The sequence below is a fragment of the Manis pentadactyla genome, chromosome 5 (genome assembly GCF_030020395.1).
Source record: "Manis pentadactyla isolate mManPen7 chromosome 5, mManPen7.hap1, whole genome shotgun sequence".
Lineage (NCBI taxonomy): Eukaryota > Metazoa > Chordata > Mammalia > Pholidota > Manidae > Manis > Manis pentadactyla.
Window position 1 is genome coordinate 150,744,171 of NC_080023.1, and position 15,665 is coordinate 150,759,835.

At 49.1% G+C, this 15,665-nt stretch overlaps 1 protein-coding gene across 1 annotated transcript in view; it reads right to left on the minus strand.

Moving 5' to 3' along the window:
* TGM3 (transglutaminase 3) overlaps nt 1–13,171 on the minus strand; it is a 42,396-nt gene extending 29,225 nt beyond the window's left edge. The window contains exons 1-2 of the mRNA XM_036906307.2: nt 13,133–13,171; nt 288–461 (exon numbers count right to left, since the gene is read on the minus strand). Coding sequence (XP_036762202.2) covers nt 288–461; nt 13,133–13,139 — 181 coding nt within the window. The 5' untranslated portion in view covers nt 13,140–13,171. The remainder of the gene's footprint in view (nt 1–287; nt 462–13,132) is intronic.
* Between the last annotated feature and the right edge of the window lie 2,494 nt (nt 13,172–15,665).

Sequence of the window (15,665 nt, forward strand, 5' to 3'; positions counted from 1 at the left end):
AGGTCAGACTCCAGTAGCACTGCAGGGGCCTCTGGGAGACGACATCTAATGAAGCACCACACTACAGGGCTGGAAGCAACTGGAGAGAACATGGAGGTCAAATCCATCTTGATTTGGACACAGGATCAGAGAGAGGTGGAAATTTGCCCAAGGTCACACTAAGTCGATGGCAGAGCTGGGCTAGAGCCCAGAGCCCAGTGACGACACCAGTGTCACCAACCACAACCCCCTGGATGCATTTTCCCAAGGGCTACTCAGGTGTGTTTTGGGGGCTGGTAGGCAGGTACCTGTGGAGGCTATGAACCCTACACGTTCTCCATCACCAAGACTTCTGTTCAAGAACAATAAGAAACTGAAGGGTTGGTTTCTCCGCACAATGAGCTCCTGGCTGTAGAACTTGTCCGTATGATGTGCCTGCCGGTTGGAGGTCGTCTGCCAGTTGATATCCTTGGGTTCTAAAGCTGTGAGACAGACAAGATGACCTGACAAAGACCTTGGCCCAGCATAGCAAGGCCTTCACAACCTATTCCCACCCCGGCCTTCCAGGCAGCAGGACCTCTGCACACTCTATTCATGCTGCTGAGAACATCTTCCCCCTCCACCTTGCCAACTGTCACTTGGCCCTCCAGGAACAGGCTGGTGGGGGTCTAACTCACATAGAGCTGGTGGGGGTCTACCTCTCTCAAGCCCACCACCTGGACTGGGCTCGCTTTCCCCATTGCATCTGCCCAAACATCAACTGCCTTTCACCTCTCCAGTATCCAGCAAATGATTACTTTTGCATTCTTTACTATCTCTATACGTGCAAACCTTGGCACCACTGGCTTAGGCCCCTGATGCTGGAGAGGATAGCATGTCTCTGAGAAGCATTTCTAGGCCAACTGGGATATAGGAGTATATAAGAGTAGGTCAAAGGCCCATAGGATTTCTGGATAGGACCTTGAGGACAAACACCCCAAATCCATCCTCTTGCCTTTTTTCTCATATAACTGTGAGGATGAACTGAGAAGGGTTTATGAGAGCCAATGTGAAGTCTGGGGAGTTCAGCTTCTATAAACCTTTTGAGAAATTTTATTCTTTTGAGCTTTGTTTGAGATGTTCCATCTCCCATTCCTCTGCAAACCAAACTGGTATTTATGATGAGGCCAAAGCACTGATGGGGGCGTCCCAGCACCAGGTATAACTATTTTTTATATGTGTCTGCCTTCTTGTTCTATATAATTACTCAGATATCTAGCACCTGGCTTGACTGTATTAGGACAATTAGGTAATTAAATGAACAAACACAAAACTAACATCATGCAATGACCATATGACTACAGTTCAAAATTTAGTCCATAAGGAAAGGTGAAGATGGGGCATTCATTCTATTAACATATATAGAATTCCTATTATTTGTGGGACACCATGTTAGGAACAATGTTGGGAGCTATGCAAGTGTATGAGAAGCAGTTTTAACCCTCAGAGAGCTTCAGGAGTGGATAGGACAAGCACCAGGAGAATGGATGAAGGAATTCAATCTGGTAGATTGAATATACAGGGTATCTAGGAGAGGCAGGCAGGAAATAATTGGTTTCAATTGAAGGGATCAGAAAAAGCTTCATTGAAAATGCTGGGCCTTGAAGGAAGAGAGGATTTTGTCAGGTGCAGGTCAAGCAGCCTGCCTCGCAGATGATGGGAGGAGAGGCCCAAGACACCAGCGAGCAGACGAGCTATTTGGCTAACACAGAAGCTCAGCGCAGAGGAGAAGGTGAGGTAGGAGAGAGTGTGGCTCCAGGGCTGGCTCCAGGCCAGGGCTGCCACCCAGGCAGTTTTGCAGATGGGCAGATTCTCATCACAGATACTCTCTTACAGGAAATGCAGACTCTCTGGGGTGGTTAGCCAAAGACTGCCACTGGGGAGGGGGATTCAGGAAGTGACCCTTTACTAGCTCAGGGTACTCAAGATTCATTCATTTACATCTGCTCATTCATTCATCCAACAAATAGTTAATGACAGAAAAAATACGTTTTTGCACAAATTCAGGAAATCTAAACCATTCATGCGATCGACAAGTATCTATTGAATAAAGGGAAGGGCAAAGAAAGGTAAGGAGGGACACAGGGAAGGAGGAAAGGTGAATGGCCCTGTATATAAATATCGAATAGGGACAGCCCAGAACTTAGATACTCTCTGGCAAAGGGCAAGTTCTACATGGCTTGTATAGAGCTAACTTGCTAGATGTTAGCTTTCTAGGGCAATAGTCTCACTTTAAAAAATCCCTGCCTCCTACCAACCTTGCTCAGTACCTTCTGTGCATCCCTGCCAGGTGAGATTTCGTAGAGCTTTACTCTGTGTTGCTTTAGAAAACAGAAGAGCTGTAAGGAACATGTGGTTTCAGATCACAGAAGTCTCTCCAGTGATTCTTTATCCCCCTTCCAATCCGAAAGGATGCATGCTCTTCTCCCCCAAGTGAAGCTCACTATTCTAGACCACGAGCTCTTTGAGAACAGAAAGTATGTCCCCAGACAGCCCTCTGCCAAGTACAGGGGTAAGGGGAGAGGTGTGGCAGATGCCGCATATCTGCAGCTGGCACCTGCCTCCTTTCCAACAGACCCACATCCTTCTTTGCTCTGCTAAGGGTTATGCACTATTTGTTGTAGGTGTGTTGATAGTAGAGGCTTCTCCCTTTCATCCCAGAGACCAGTGGGTTGTTTGTAGGGAAAAGGACAAAGAAAAGCTGAGCTCCAGGTGCCTTGGCTGCAGAGACACTGAAGGACATGAGGGGCACTTCAAATGCCCCAGTCGTGGAGGCCCCGGGTGACTGCAGTGGTCATCTCTGCATTTCCTGGCACCATGCATGTGCCATGGCACATAGGAAGCTTGCTCCTCATTGGGGTTCTTGTGGGATATGCAAGGCTTCCCTGAGGTGGAGGGTGAGGAAGGATTCTTGTTTGTCAGCGTCTACCATATGTCAACTGCTTTTAACAGCATACAGAGCGCTTTACATGTATCACTGATGAGATCCCTGCAGAAACTACAAAAGGACGCTCAGAGAGATAAATGTCTCCTTTGAGGCCATACACCTGGCAATTGGCAGGGCCAGGATTCTGAGCCTGGGTCCTACTGGCATTCTCCAATTGCTGTGGTTCCCGGTTCTCCACCTGGAAAGGGGACCCGTGCAGGACCTTCAATCCAAAAGGTACCCAGGTGATGAGGGGCCCTCCCTATGCATTGTTCTCCTTACTGGCCATTTCTATTCTGACAAAGAGATGAGAGTGAGCACCTGGAAGGGAAAGGTGTGCTCCAAAAGGGCGTCCTACCTGGGAGGTGAGTGAAAGGGGAGTGACCCGCCTCTGCTTCCCTGGGCGGGGCTGCCAGATTGAGGGCATGCTCATAAGGCCTTCAGTGTGGTATCCGAAAGCTTTCTCCTTCCACTGGCTGCTACCCACAGTCCTGCCTCTGAACTCTAGGATTGGCTCTGTCTAGTCCCCAAATCAAGTGTGTGAGTTATCTGGGTTCCTTTCCACGGCCCCCATCCCCTGATGTAGCAGCAACCATAGCCCTCTCTGCCAGACTGCGTCCTGGATGGCAAAGGTCAGGGCTGGGGGCGGCACACAGCTGTCTCAGGTGCTCCTCGAGTGTGCAACTGCAGGGATGTGTATGAGCCTTAGGGCGGGGTTCTCAGCAACAGCCTGGGTGAAGAGAGCAGCATCGCTCCTACAATTGACTCATCAATGTAAGTCAGAGGGAAAGAAACCTAGGAGACAGATCACATGCTTCCCACCCTTATTCTGGAGCTGTGAGGACATGGAGGCCTGGAAGGTGACTTGCTCACACTGGGACAGCTCTGGGCTCTCATTCTAGTCATCTCCCAATTCTGTGCCATCTCCCTGCATTACAGCTTGACTCCAGTGTCAGTTAAGGGGCAATTTCTCTAGTTTTTTATCCTGAGAATATCAGTGCCACCAGCAAATCCTAATATGACAGAGACTGCTAAAGGTCTTTCCCAATGTTCAGTCACTCATTCTTTAATGGCAATTAAACCCCCATGTTAATGGGCACTGCATGTCACAGCCTCCCCTGCCTAGGGGAGTAGAGCAGGTCACGTGAATGAATTCTGCCAAGGACTTTTAGGCAGAAGGTGTCTGTATTGACTGCCAGGAAACCTCTCTCTCTCTTTTTGAATTGAGGTAGAATTTCCAGAAAGTATACTTCACCATTTTAACCATTTTAAAGTATATAGTTCAGTGGCATTTAGTTCATTTATAATGCAGTGCAGCCAACACCATTATCTAGTTTCGGAACTTTTTCATCATCCCCAGAGAAACCCCCTCCCTACCTGTAAGCAGTCACTTGTCATTCACCCTTAATTCTTGGCAACCACTAATCTACTTTCTGTTCCCAAGGATTTGCCTATTCTGGACATTTCATATGAAAGGATTCAGAGAAATGTGTGAATTCACTGGTTTCTCTCACTTGGCATAATGTTTTTAAGGTTCATCCATGTGGTGGCATCTATCAGTACTTTTTCCTTATAGGGTTATTTTCTATGGCTGTATGGTATTCCATTACATGGCCATACCATTTTTTGTTTATTCATTTACCAGTTGACAGACATTTGGACCATTTCTACCTTTTAGCTCTTGTGAATAGTGCTGCTGTGAATGTTCATTTGCAAGTATTTGTTTGAACATCTGTTTTCAAGTCTTTTGAGGAAATCTCTTTTTATTTCTTTGAACAGTTTATTTCTAGTTTAATGCCTTTGTGGTCTGAAAAGTTGGTTGGTAGGATTTCAATCTTTTGGAATTTACTGAGGCTCTTTTTGTGTCCTAGTATGTGGTCTATTCTGGAGAATGTTCCATGTGCACTTGAGAAGAACGTGTATCCTGTTGCTTTTGGATGTAGAGTTCTGTAGATGTCTATTAGGTCCATCTGTTCTAGTGTGTTGTTCAGTGCCTCTGTGTCCTTACTTATTTTCTGTCTGGTGGATCTGTCCTTTGGAGTGAGTGGTGTGTTGAAGTCTCCTAGAATGAATGCATTGCATTCTATTTCCTCCTTTAGTTCTGTTAATATTTGTTTCAGGTATGTTGGTGCTCCTGTATTGGGTGCATATATATTTATAATGGTTATATCCTCTTGATGGACTGAGCCCTTTATCATTATGTAATGTCCTTCTTTGTCTTTTTTTACTTTCTTTATTTTGAAGTCTGTTTTGTCTGATACCAGAATTGCAACACCTGCTTTCTTCTCTCTGTTGTTTGCTTGAAATATCTTTTTCCATCCCTTGACTTTAAGTCTGTGCGCGTCTTTGGGTTTGAGGTGAGTCTCTTGTAAGCAGCATATGGATGGATCTTGCTTTTTTATCCATTCTATTACTCTGTGTCTTTTGATTGGTGCATTCAGTCCATTTACATTTAGGGTGATTATTGAAAGGTATGAATTTATTGCCATTGCAGGCTTTAAGTTTGTGGTTACCAAAGGTTTAGGGTTAGCTTCTTTACTGTCTTACTGTCTAACTTAACTCGCTTGTTGAGCTATTATAAACACAATCTGATGATTCTTTATTTCTCTCCCTTCTTATTCCTCCTCCTCCCTTCTTCATATGTTGGGTGTTTTGTTCTGTGCTCTTTTTAGGAGTGCTCCCATCTAGAGCAGTCCCTGTAGGATGCCCTGTAGAGGTGGTTTGTGGGAGGCAAATTCCCTCAACTTTTGCTTGTCTGGGAATTGTTTAATCCCTCCTTCATATTTAAATGATATTCGTGCTGGATACAGTAGTCTTGGTTCGAGGCCCTTCTGTTTCATTGCATTAAGTATATCATGCCATTCTCTTCTGGCCTGTAGGGTTTCTGTTGAGAAGTCTGATGATAGCCTGATGGGTTTTCCTTTGTAGGTAACCTTTTTTTTCTCTCTGGCTGCTTGTAATACTTTGTCCTTGTCTTTGATCTTTGCCATTTTAATTATTATGTGTCTGGGTGTTGCCCTCCTTGGATCCCTTGTCATGGGAGTTCTGTGTACCTCTGTGGTCTGAGAGGCCATTTCTTCCCCTAGTTTGGGGAAATTTTCAGCAATTATTTCTTCAAAGACATTTTCTATCCCCTTTTCTCTCTCTACTTCTTCTGGAATGCCTATGATTCTTAAATTATTTCTTTTATATTGATCACTCAGCTCTCTTAAAATTCTTTCATTCCTGGAGATCCTTTTATCTCTCTCTGCATCAGCTTCTCTGCGTTCCTGTTCTCTGTTTTCTAGTCCATTAATGGTCTCTTGCATCTCGTCCATTCTGTTTTGAAGTCCTTCCAGAGCTTGTTTTATTTCTGAATTCTCCTTCCTTAGTTCTTGCATATTTCTCTGCAAGTCCATCAGCATGGTTATGACTTTTGTTTTGAATTCTTTTTCAGGTAGACTGGCTAAATCTATCTCCCCAGATTCCTTCTCAGGGGAAGATGTAGCAGATGCCGAAGCTGTCTGGGTTAGTCTTGTCTGAATCATATTTTTTTGCCTTTTCATGTTGACAGGTGCTATTGACTGTCAGCTGGGAGGGCCAAAATTTTCACTTGCTACTGGCCTTTCTTTACTGGGACAACTGCGACCCCTAGTGGCTTGTGTTGGGTAATTGCGTGTAGAGTGGGTCTTTGTGTCTTGCCTGGCCGGAAGGGAGAAATTTCCCTTTCTGTGGGCGGAATTTGTCTCAGGCTGCTTCTCTGCTTTCGCAGCGCCCGGTGGGGTGATGGATGGGGGGGCTGCTTGACTGTTTGCCTCCGTGAGGGGTCTCAGAGCTGTCGCCCAGGGGGTTAGTGCACCCGGTTTTCCCTGTAATTTCCAGCTGCTGTACTGTGACCTGGGTTGTTTCCGTCAAGCTGTTAAGTCCCTGTCCCTTTAAGACTTTCAAAAAAGCCCCCGCTTTTCTTTGTCACAGGGGCATCAGCTTCAGCACCCGCTCTGAGGTCTACCCCCTGTTCTCCCAGTATCCAGGGCCCCCTGGGCATATACTGTGTCTGCGGTCTGGCCCGGATGGCTGGGGCTGGGTGTTCGGCAGTCCTGGGCTCCGTCTCCCTCCCGCTCTGCCTATTGTTCTCCCGCCGGGAGCTGGGGGGAGGGGCGCTCGCGTCCCGCAGGGCCGGGGCTTGTATCTTACCCCCTTCGCGAGGCGCTGGGTTCTCGCTGGTGTAGCTGCAGTCTGGCCACTGTCCTGCGTCTTCTGGTCTCTCTTTTAGGGCTAGTTGTGTTTGTTGTATTTTCAAAAGTATATATGTTTTTGGGAGGAGATTCCCACTGTCCTACTCACGCCGCCATGTTGGCTCCGCCTCTCTGGAAATCTCTTTTTAAAAACGGCAAATGCCTTTAGCTTGCTTACCTCCCTCTTCTTCCGTCCTGATGCCTGGAGTGTGGGCATGCTGTGCATAGAGCTCTAGTAGCCATCTTAGCCATGCAGGGCTGTACCCTGAGGATGGCAGAGAGGGTGCCTGCACAGACTCTGGGCCCCTGGGGATTGCCCTGTTCCTTAGCTGCCCAGAACTGCTTACATCTAGATCTGTTATTTAAGGAGCAAGCATACTTTAGTCTTGTTTATTTCTCTAAGCCATTGTTATTTGGTGGTTCATTGTCATTCACAGCCAAACCTGATCACGTTTACCTGGAGTGTGACCCCCCAACCACTTATTCTGTGGTCCACCACTGGCAGAGGTAACATGAGAAGCACAGAGCAGACTCCAGACTGTGAATTGGAGGTCATGAATCCGCTGTGTCAATCCTTCCCAGCCTGGCTCTGTAATCAAATCACTTGCAGCAGACTGGTGAGTGTAACTTGGTTGCTGGGTATGTGACTGGGGTTTTCACCTCTTGTTCCTGGGAGAACCACACAATCCAGGGGCTGGCAGGTAGCCCAGAATGACATCACTGACACTCCAGTGGCTGGGTCCCCCCACCTGTCCAGAGCCTACTCCCTGTGTCCCTTCTCTAGACAAAAGCATAGTTTTGTCTTACAGATTTCTAGATATGCTGAAAATCAGCTAGCCGAGTGTCTTCAAGGCTTTTTGTTAGATACCACATGAAGAAATGCATTTTACACAGTGTTTACAAGTTACATGGGTCTATAACTGACATGAAGTTTCACAAAACAGTACTAACTCTTACTGGGTATAAGGCACTGATATTTTCTATTTCATTTTTTAAGAATTGCTGGTCACAATCCACTAAACTGATTTCACAACCTGCTAATGGGTGACAACTGGCAGCTTGGAAAACAGTGATGTAATCCAATATTCCATATTACAGGTAAAAAAATGGGTCCAGAAAGAGGAAGCCATATGCTGAGGTTACAGAATAGTGTAGAAGCAGAGCTTGGCCCAGAAACTAGGTCTTAGATCCCAGTCACCGAGGGACTGTGAGTCATTCCTAACGCCACCCTCTCTCCCCACCACTCCCTTCTGGGCACCTGGGACCTCTCCAGCTCCTAGCCTGGCCCACGCTGGCTCTGGGAACCCAGGTGCCTTCCTCTGAGCTTTCCCCCTCTAGCCTGTGCCATTCCCCTTTATCTTTCCCCTACATTCAGACATTCTCAATCCTTGTGCTGCAGGAGTGGCGTACAGTTTTTGGCACTTATGTGGTGGGGAAGATGGGGGGTCCCGTTGGCAGCTGAGCAAGGGCCTGGTGAGGCTTCCTGGGATGGGGTGCAATGAGCACTGGACGTGTGGTCTGAAAGGCTGAGAGCCCTGGGGCAACGCCCTGGACTGTGCTTTCCCATCTGTAGAAGAAACACTGAGACCTGAACATCCTCCCTTGTGGGGTTATTATTGGATCCAACATGTATCCATCACCAGCATCTGGGCCCCCAGAAGTGGAGGGGGACAAATGCCCTGGGATCCCACACACAATGGCACCAGCAGCACGGGATAGAGGAAGGTGGGGGATTTTTCTATGGGCTGCCATTGAGGACCTAAGATGTGCCAGGCACTGTGCTAAGCATTTTACCTGCACTATGTCCTTTAGTAGTTACAGAAACCCTGATTTGTTATTCTCATTTCACAGATGAGGGATTTGGAAGTCCAGTTAGGTGACGTCACTTGCCAAATATCACAGAGCCTGGACCCAAGCTCAGACTAGAAGCCAATTTTGCCTGACCACATGTGACTCCAACTGCCAGCCTGCTAACCGTGGTGGTTTTGGTGGCAAGAACTAGGGCATGGTGCCAGGAAGCTGCCCACCCACAGCCTACTCCCTGCCTCAACATTGCAGGGTCCGGGAGAGGATGGGAAGGACTTACTCCTCAGCTCCCATCGCCTGCAAAGGGAGGTCAGACTATCTTAGAACAGTGGTTCTCCAGCCTTGCTGCTTATGAAATCACCTGGAGAGTGTTGTATTGGCCTCAGCTCCACCCTAGACCAATTAGATTAGAATCTCTGGGTTGGAGACAATAGTTTATTTTTTATTTTAACTCTCCTGGTGGTTCTAATGTGCAGCCAGGACTGGGACTCGTTACCTTAGGCCTATAGGTCATTTCACACTTACCAAGTCTTTCACATGAATTGTCTCACCCGAGCCACACAGCGGAACGAGGAGGAGGCAAGGGGATGAGGAGGAGGCAAGGGGAGATCACTGCTCCCGTTTTCCCAAAGGAGGAGAATAAGGCTAAGAGTGGGGAATGCAGAACCCCTTGGAAGAAATACCTCCGTCCCTGCGGGAGAACCTGGGCCGCGTTCCCTCCACTCCTAAGCGACAGGGAGAAGAACTTACTGCCTCCGGTCCACACCCAGGCCGGCATGTGGGCCCTGGGGAGGAGGCAGAGGGCCCAGGTGTGGCGCACAGGCCGGCAGGGTGGAGGCAGAACTAAGCTGTGTGACCAAGAGCAGCACCTAAACACGGGGACTAGGGACTCCGAAACGTATGAGCGGGGCTGGTGAGGGGGCAGCAAGGATTTCAGTGGCAGGGTTTCCCCTGGGAATCGCCCTTGATTAGAAAATGGATTCATTTCACAGTGCTTTTCTTCAGACCCCAAGGCAAGGAGAAAACAAGCTTATGAAAAAAGTTCCCAAGTAACGATAAGCTACGTGGACTGAGCACCTAAGAGGTGGATCTGCAATAAACCCATTTTAGAGATGAGGAAGCCGTGGCACACAGGTCACGTGACCTGTCTGACTCACTCAGCGGGGACGGAGCCGAGACGCGATCAGAGCGCATCTCTGTGTCCTCATAAGCCTCTGGCTATTCTGCTTCTGTATGTACTCTGGGTAACGGAGAGTTGAAGCCTGGGCAGCCCTCCGTCCAGGGGGATGCAGTGGCTGGCAGGTCCGTGGGAGGAGCAGAGGGCAGCGCTGCCCTGGGAGGGCGGGACATGGGCGGGGCTGGGGCAGAGAAGAGGCAGGTCCACCTCATCGCACACCAGGGGTGGCTGGAGCCCAGAGTGTGAGCCCATAGGGGCCGCTGCTTTCAGAGAGAGCCTGGATGTTGCTCTGGTCCAGATGACTGAAACACGAAGCCATTGTCCAGTGGGAGGAAAACCCAGGATTCTCCTAGAAGATTTACGGAGGAGAAGGAGGCAGGAACCCAGGCGGGATTCCGGACTGCTTCCATAGGAGAAATAACCACTGGTTATTTCCCAGCTCCGAGGAGAAAGGTTTGGCGGTAGACGCACATCCCAGATGGCGTAGATCTCTGTAGATTGGGGAATGGGGCCAGGCAAGGTAAGTCCCTGAAGCCAAGGCCAGGGCTCAGTGCCCCAGTGGGACGGAGTGAGTCCCGGGACAGAGGTTCTGGCCTCCACCGGTGTCTGCCCTGAGACAGAGCCTCTGACCCAGGGCCACTGAGTGGCTTTGGGGATGCGGAACAACACTTCCCCTCTGCGGTGGGCCCAACATCTCTGTTCACAGCAGGCAATCCTGGCCGCTTGGGGCTCTGGCCTCAGCGGGCGGCAGGCAGAGCATGCCACACCGTTTTGTTCAGAACACCACCGTCCTCCCCAGGCACAACCCACGGGCCTCTCCACCAGGAGGCGGGGATTCCAACAAGAGCTTTAAATTAGGAACTGGACAGAGTCATCTCAAACCAGCACACCTGTGCCCCTGATAGTCCCCAGGTCACACCTGCTGACCCAGCCACATCTGTTTTCCCATCTCCTTTGCCCAGAACACTCCTCACCCAACAAAACGACTCCTGACGAGGCCTAACTCCTCGTCCATTACCGAATGCCATCTATCCCAGGGTCTCCCCTGTCCCAAACACCAGCCAAGATTAGTCTTCTTGTCCTCTTGGCCCCATGGCCCTTGGTTTGGATTTGTGATGTGGCCTGGTGACAGGCCACCTTGCAGGACACTTGACTTCGGACTGCTGTTTCCAAGCACTATCAGGCTGTGTGCTCACCAAGGGCAAGAATCACAGCTCATTTAGCTCCATGCCCCCACGGCACCTTCCGTGGCTCCTTTCTGTAGATGTCCACTAAGTGAATTCACTCATTCAGAAAACATTTACAGAGCACTGGCGGGCTGAGGGACTAGTTGCTGGGGTAGGAAATGCATGTGTGACAAGTTGAAGGGAGTGAAGGCACTCACTGTCTTTCCCCTGCTGTTTTAAAAATTGACTTCCTCCTAGCCAGCCACTGCCCACACTCTGCTGTGACCTTAGAACATCTCTGGGTGATTTAGGTGTTGAGCTCTAAGAGCTCAATGGCTCCAGGTGGCACAGACACTGGCATATTGAGCCCTTCAGGATGTCACGCAGGGCTCACAGCAAGCAAGCTATTCATGGCCCCCCGGAGGGCCAGCGGAGTACATGTATAGGTGCCCCCACCTCCCCGACAAACCCTAGTGCATGTGTGTGTGTCTGTGTGAGCATCTCCCTTTCTCCCTGGTTTCCTCTCATGGCAAGGGCTGGAGGGAGCCTGAAAGTCCATCTATTTCAAGTCCTTCACCTCTCAGAGTGGACCCTGAGGCTTAGTGGTGGCAGGGAACACATAAGCTGTAGGTGACGGTGTTCAAATGGGAAAGCAGTTTCCAGTATTGCGTTCCCGTGTTGCCGACGTCACACTCACTTATCTGTGAGCTCAGCTCTGGTAGCAGGACACAGTGGAAAGGGCACTGCTGGGACTTAGTCTGGACTCTGCTACTAACTTTCTGTGGGACCCTTGTTAAGTCTCTACCCCCTCCTGGGCCTCTTCTTCCTTTTGGAGGGAGGGAGATGGCCCAGGGGACAGCTGACATCCCCTCTTGCTAAAGTCTACAGGATCCAAGCTCCTTTTCTTAGCCACCCAGCAATGCTGCACGTTCACAGGAGGAAATGGGGGACAGGGGAGGGCTCCATTTCTGCAGCCACCCTATCCTGGTCTTGGGGGTTTCTGAAGTAGCCAGCATTCGCCTTTTGCATCATCATGCTCAGCAGTTTCTCTGGCAAATACTTCCTGTGGTCCTAACCATGATTCACAGTATTTTACAGGTTTGACTCATGCCTTGTTTGCATTTGGCGTCGCTGTCAACCCACCAGGCTGAGAGGTCAGGGTAGGCAATAATTAGCATGCTCCCTGGCAGGGGCACTAAGAGGAGCCCGAATCCCCCACAGTGCAGAGCTAAAGAATGGGTGCTTCTTGTCACTCTTTTTCACCCCCCTGTCCTGTTGCTGCTTGGGGGACCGTCTTATTGCACACCTGCTCCTGCTACTGGGAGGTTTCAGCTCAGCAGGTCACTTTTAAAGCGCCTGCCGGTGCTTCCGGATGTGTAGTTTACCTGGGAGCATTCCAGCACCGCTAATGATTTCTCCTAAATAAACATACACGCCGTTGCTAGCCCTGGATGTGTGCTTCTCTTCACCTAGGTTACTGGCTGCCTAGTAAACTTGCATTGAGAAACGAGGAAGCAGGTACCAGCTGGTCTGAAAAGGCAAGGCTTCTCCATCTCTCTAAGGAATGTGACCTCCGACTGCATTGCATACCCTGCCCACTACTTAGGACTACATTCTAAGCATGTTCTCCCCCTGGAAGCACGTTAGAGAGACCGGGCAGCCCCCGAGAAAGAGTCACCTCTGAATAGAACCCTAAGATACTAAGATCCAGCCTTCAGAGGTCCCAAGGCAGCTGTCCTGAGCTGGACACTCTGGCCTCCCAGGCTGGCCCAGGAGGAGCTGGGTCTCCTACAAAGAACCTGTAGGGAACGTGCCAGGCACTCACCACTCATGTTCGCCTTCCTCTGCCTCTTCTCTGGTCTCGTCTGGGAAGGGCACAGACCGTGTCGGGAGACAGGCCAGGGATTGCCTGACCATTTATAGAAGCCTCTCCTACACACCCCAATTAGAATTGTAATGAAGTGGGCGAGGCACCAGGTCAATCCTGCAGTGCCTGTAAACGTTTCACTTACGACATACTTGTCACCCAATGGAAGGTCATATTGCTTGTGCAAGACCAGCTCAGGGAGAAGAGCAGAGATAATAGAGAGATGCAAAGAATTCACTTTTAGGATTTTTTTTCAAAGATGAACAACTTCCTGGACCAGAGGGTTCAGGAAATGATGTCATGCTTATCTCGAAGCGCTGAGTAGTCCTCTTGGTGGGGGTGGTGGGTTAAAGAAATGTCTCTGTGGAACCAGAAGCCGAAGATTGCTCAGCCTTCTCTCACTATACACGGTGCTGGTGTGTTCCACTTGCTCAAAGGGTATGAGATGCTCATCACAGCCTGCTTGCTCAGGGCGGCCATATGGCAGAAAGCACATTTGACTTAGAGTTGGAAGGGCTAGTATCCAATCGCTGGCAGGGCCCCGGATCATCACTGAACCTCGAAGGCTTGGAAGCCTCATTTGTGACTAGGGCTGAGCATGCCCACCCTTCTCAACTCACCAAGTGGTGGGAATAACCAAATGAGGTAGGGCAAGTGGAAAGGCATTTATGTGGACTATAATGGATTAAATCCAGACATGAACTGGAATCGAATGTCAGTTTGATTCCAGATTGGGGTTGGGGGGCTGCTGTTCTCTCTCATGATGCAATGGGGGCAGTCAGTGAATGTGTAGTGGTGACATGCTTTCACCCTGGTTCTGCCACATGCTCTGTCTAAGAGTTGGGGGTAAGCCATGGTCCCTTCTGGGCTCAGGTTCTACACTGGTTAAGAAAAGGGAGCAGAGTGGGTGGGAGATATGCTGACATTCTACCTTTGTGTTTGTTTACTTGTTTTAAGAGGATGTATTTGTCGAAAGATTCTATTATGAATATTTGCAAGTACCAAGGTTTCCTGTATTTGACAAAGGAATTTTTTTAAAAAATGCTTCAAGGATTCATGACAGAGCAGAAATTTCTCAAGGCTTTGCCCAGAGTTGGAGTGGGAATGAAGACCGAGCACCATGATGACAAGATGGGGTCCTTAGGGAGACGATGGGAAGGCTGGGTCCTGAGAAGGGTGAGGCTGGTGGGCAGGGGCCTGGGGAAGAGGAATCAAAGTCCTCTCTCTGTCCTCTGGGCTCCCACAGCACTTTGTACATTTAGGACCTCTGTTACCACGTGCCTCTCAGTGCGCTGGAATGATCTGTTTGCCCCCATCCCTAGACTGAGCTCTTTGAAGGTACACACTGCATATTATTCACATCACCTCAGAACTCAGCATAGGGCTTGAACACAGCAGGAACACAAGAATTTCTGAATAAGTGAATCAGTCAACCACAATAAAGATGGAAATAAGAACTGCCACCAATTGAGTGCCCACTGTGGGCAGGTAAAAACACATCACGTTTATTATTTTTTTCATCTTCATAGCAATCTTATGACATGGGTATTATCATTAGTGCCATCTACAGGGGGAGAAACAGGCTAACCCAAGTCTATGCAACCAGGAGAGTCACACCCATATGTAAGTGCCTCCGGGGCCTGCCTATTGGCTCAGTCCCAGTCCCACTGGTGGGGGACCTCAGCCTTTCCCAGACCTCTGGTGGCTCCAAGGCAGGTGGCTCTGCACCCGTGCCAGGCAGGATGTTATCGCTGCTGGCTGTGGCAGATGACCAAGAAAATGGAGTGTAGAGAAGTATACAGCAAGGAATGCTAGCCCATGATTAGGGAGTTCGAGGGTGGGTCCTGGCCCCTGCCTGGACCCCGCTGTGGCTCTGAGAAAGGGCCTCCTGATGCTGAGTCAGTCCTTCCAGAAGCCCCGAGAATTGCGTCACTTGAATGGGCCTAATGGGTGTGAAAGTGGTCTGCACTCTCTGAAGTATGGTGTGAAGAAATGGAGGGGTTTACATATTATGACTATTACTGTTGGCCTGGGAGCTGAGAATAATTGGACCCTGAGTTTTCCCTTTTTAGGGTTCACAACAAGTCACCCCAAGATGTGCCACTTTGGCCTGAGAATTACTTTGAGCTGAAAACAATCAAGGCCCAAAAGATTCAGGTGGAAACTTGGACCTCCTTCTATCTCCACCAACTGCCTAAAAATCTAAAAATCTTTTATGAAGGAACTGTTACAGGAAGGGAGTCATCACCATAACTACATTACAATGTGAATGAGGCATGGTAGACAGGGAGGAACTTAACAAGGCCTGTATGAACAAAGTCCTCTCTGGGTCCCATTGTTTCTGGATGGCTAAACAAACATTTGTTTGCTAAACATTTACTCTTCATCTTTCTGTGAATTGCCTTCTTTCCCTCTGAAGCCCCAGACTCCTTCCCCCTTCTCCTTAGTCCAGAATAACATATGTACCTCCTTTGCCCATCTTTGGATTCTC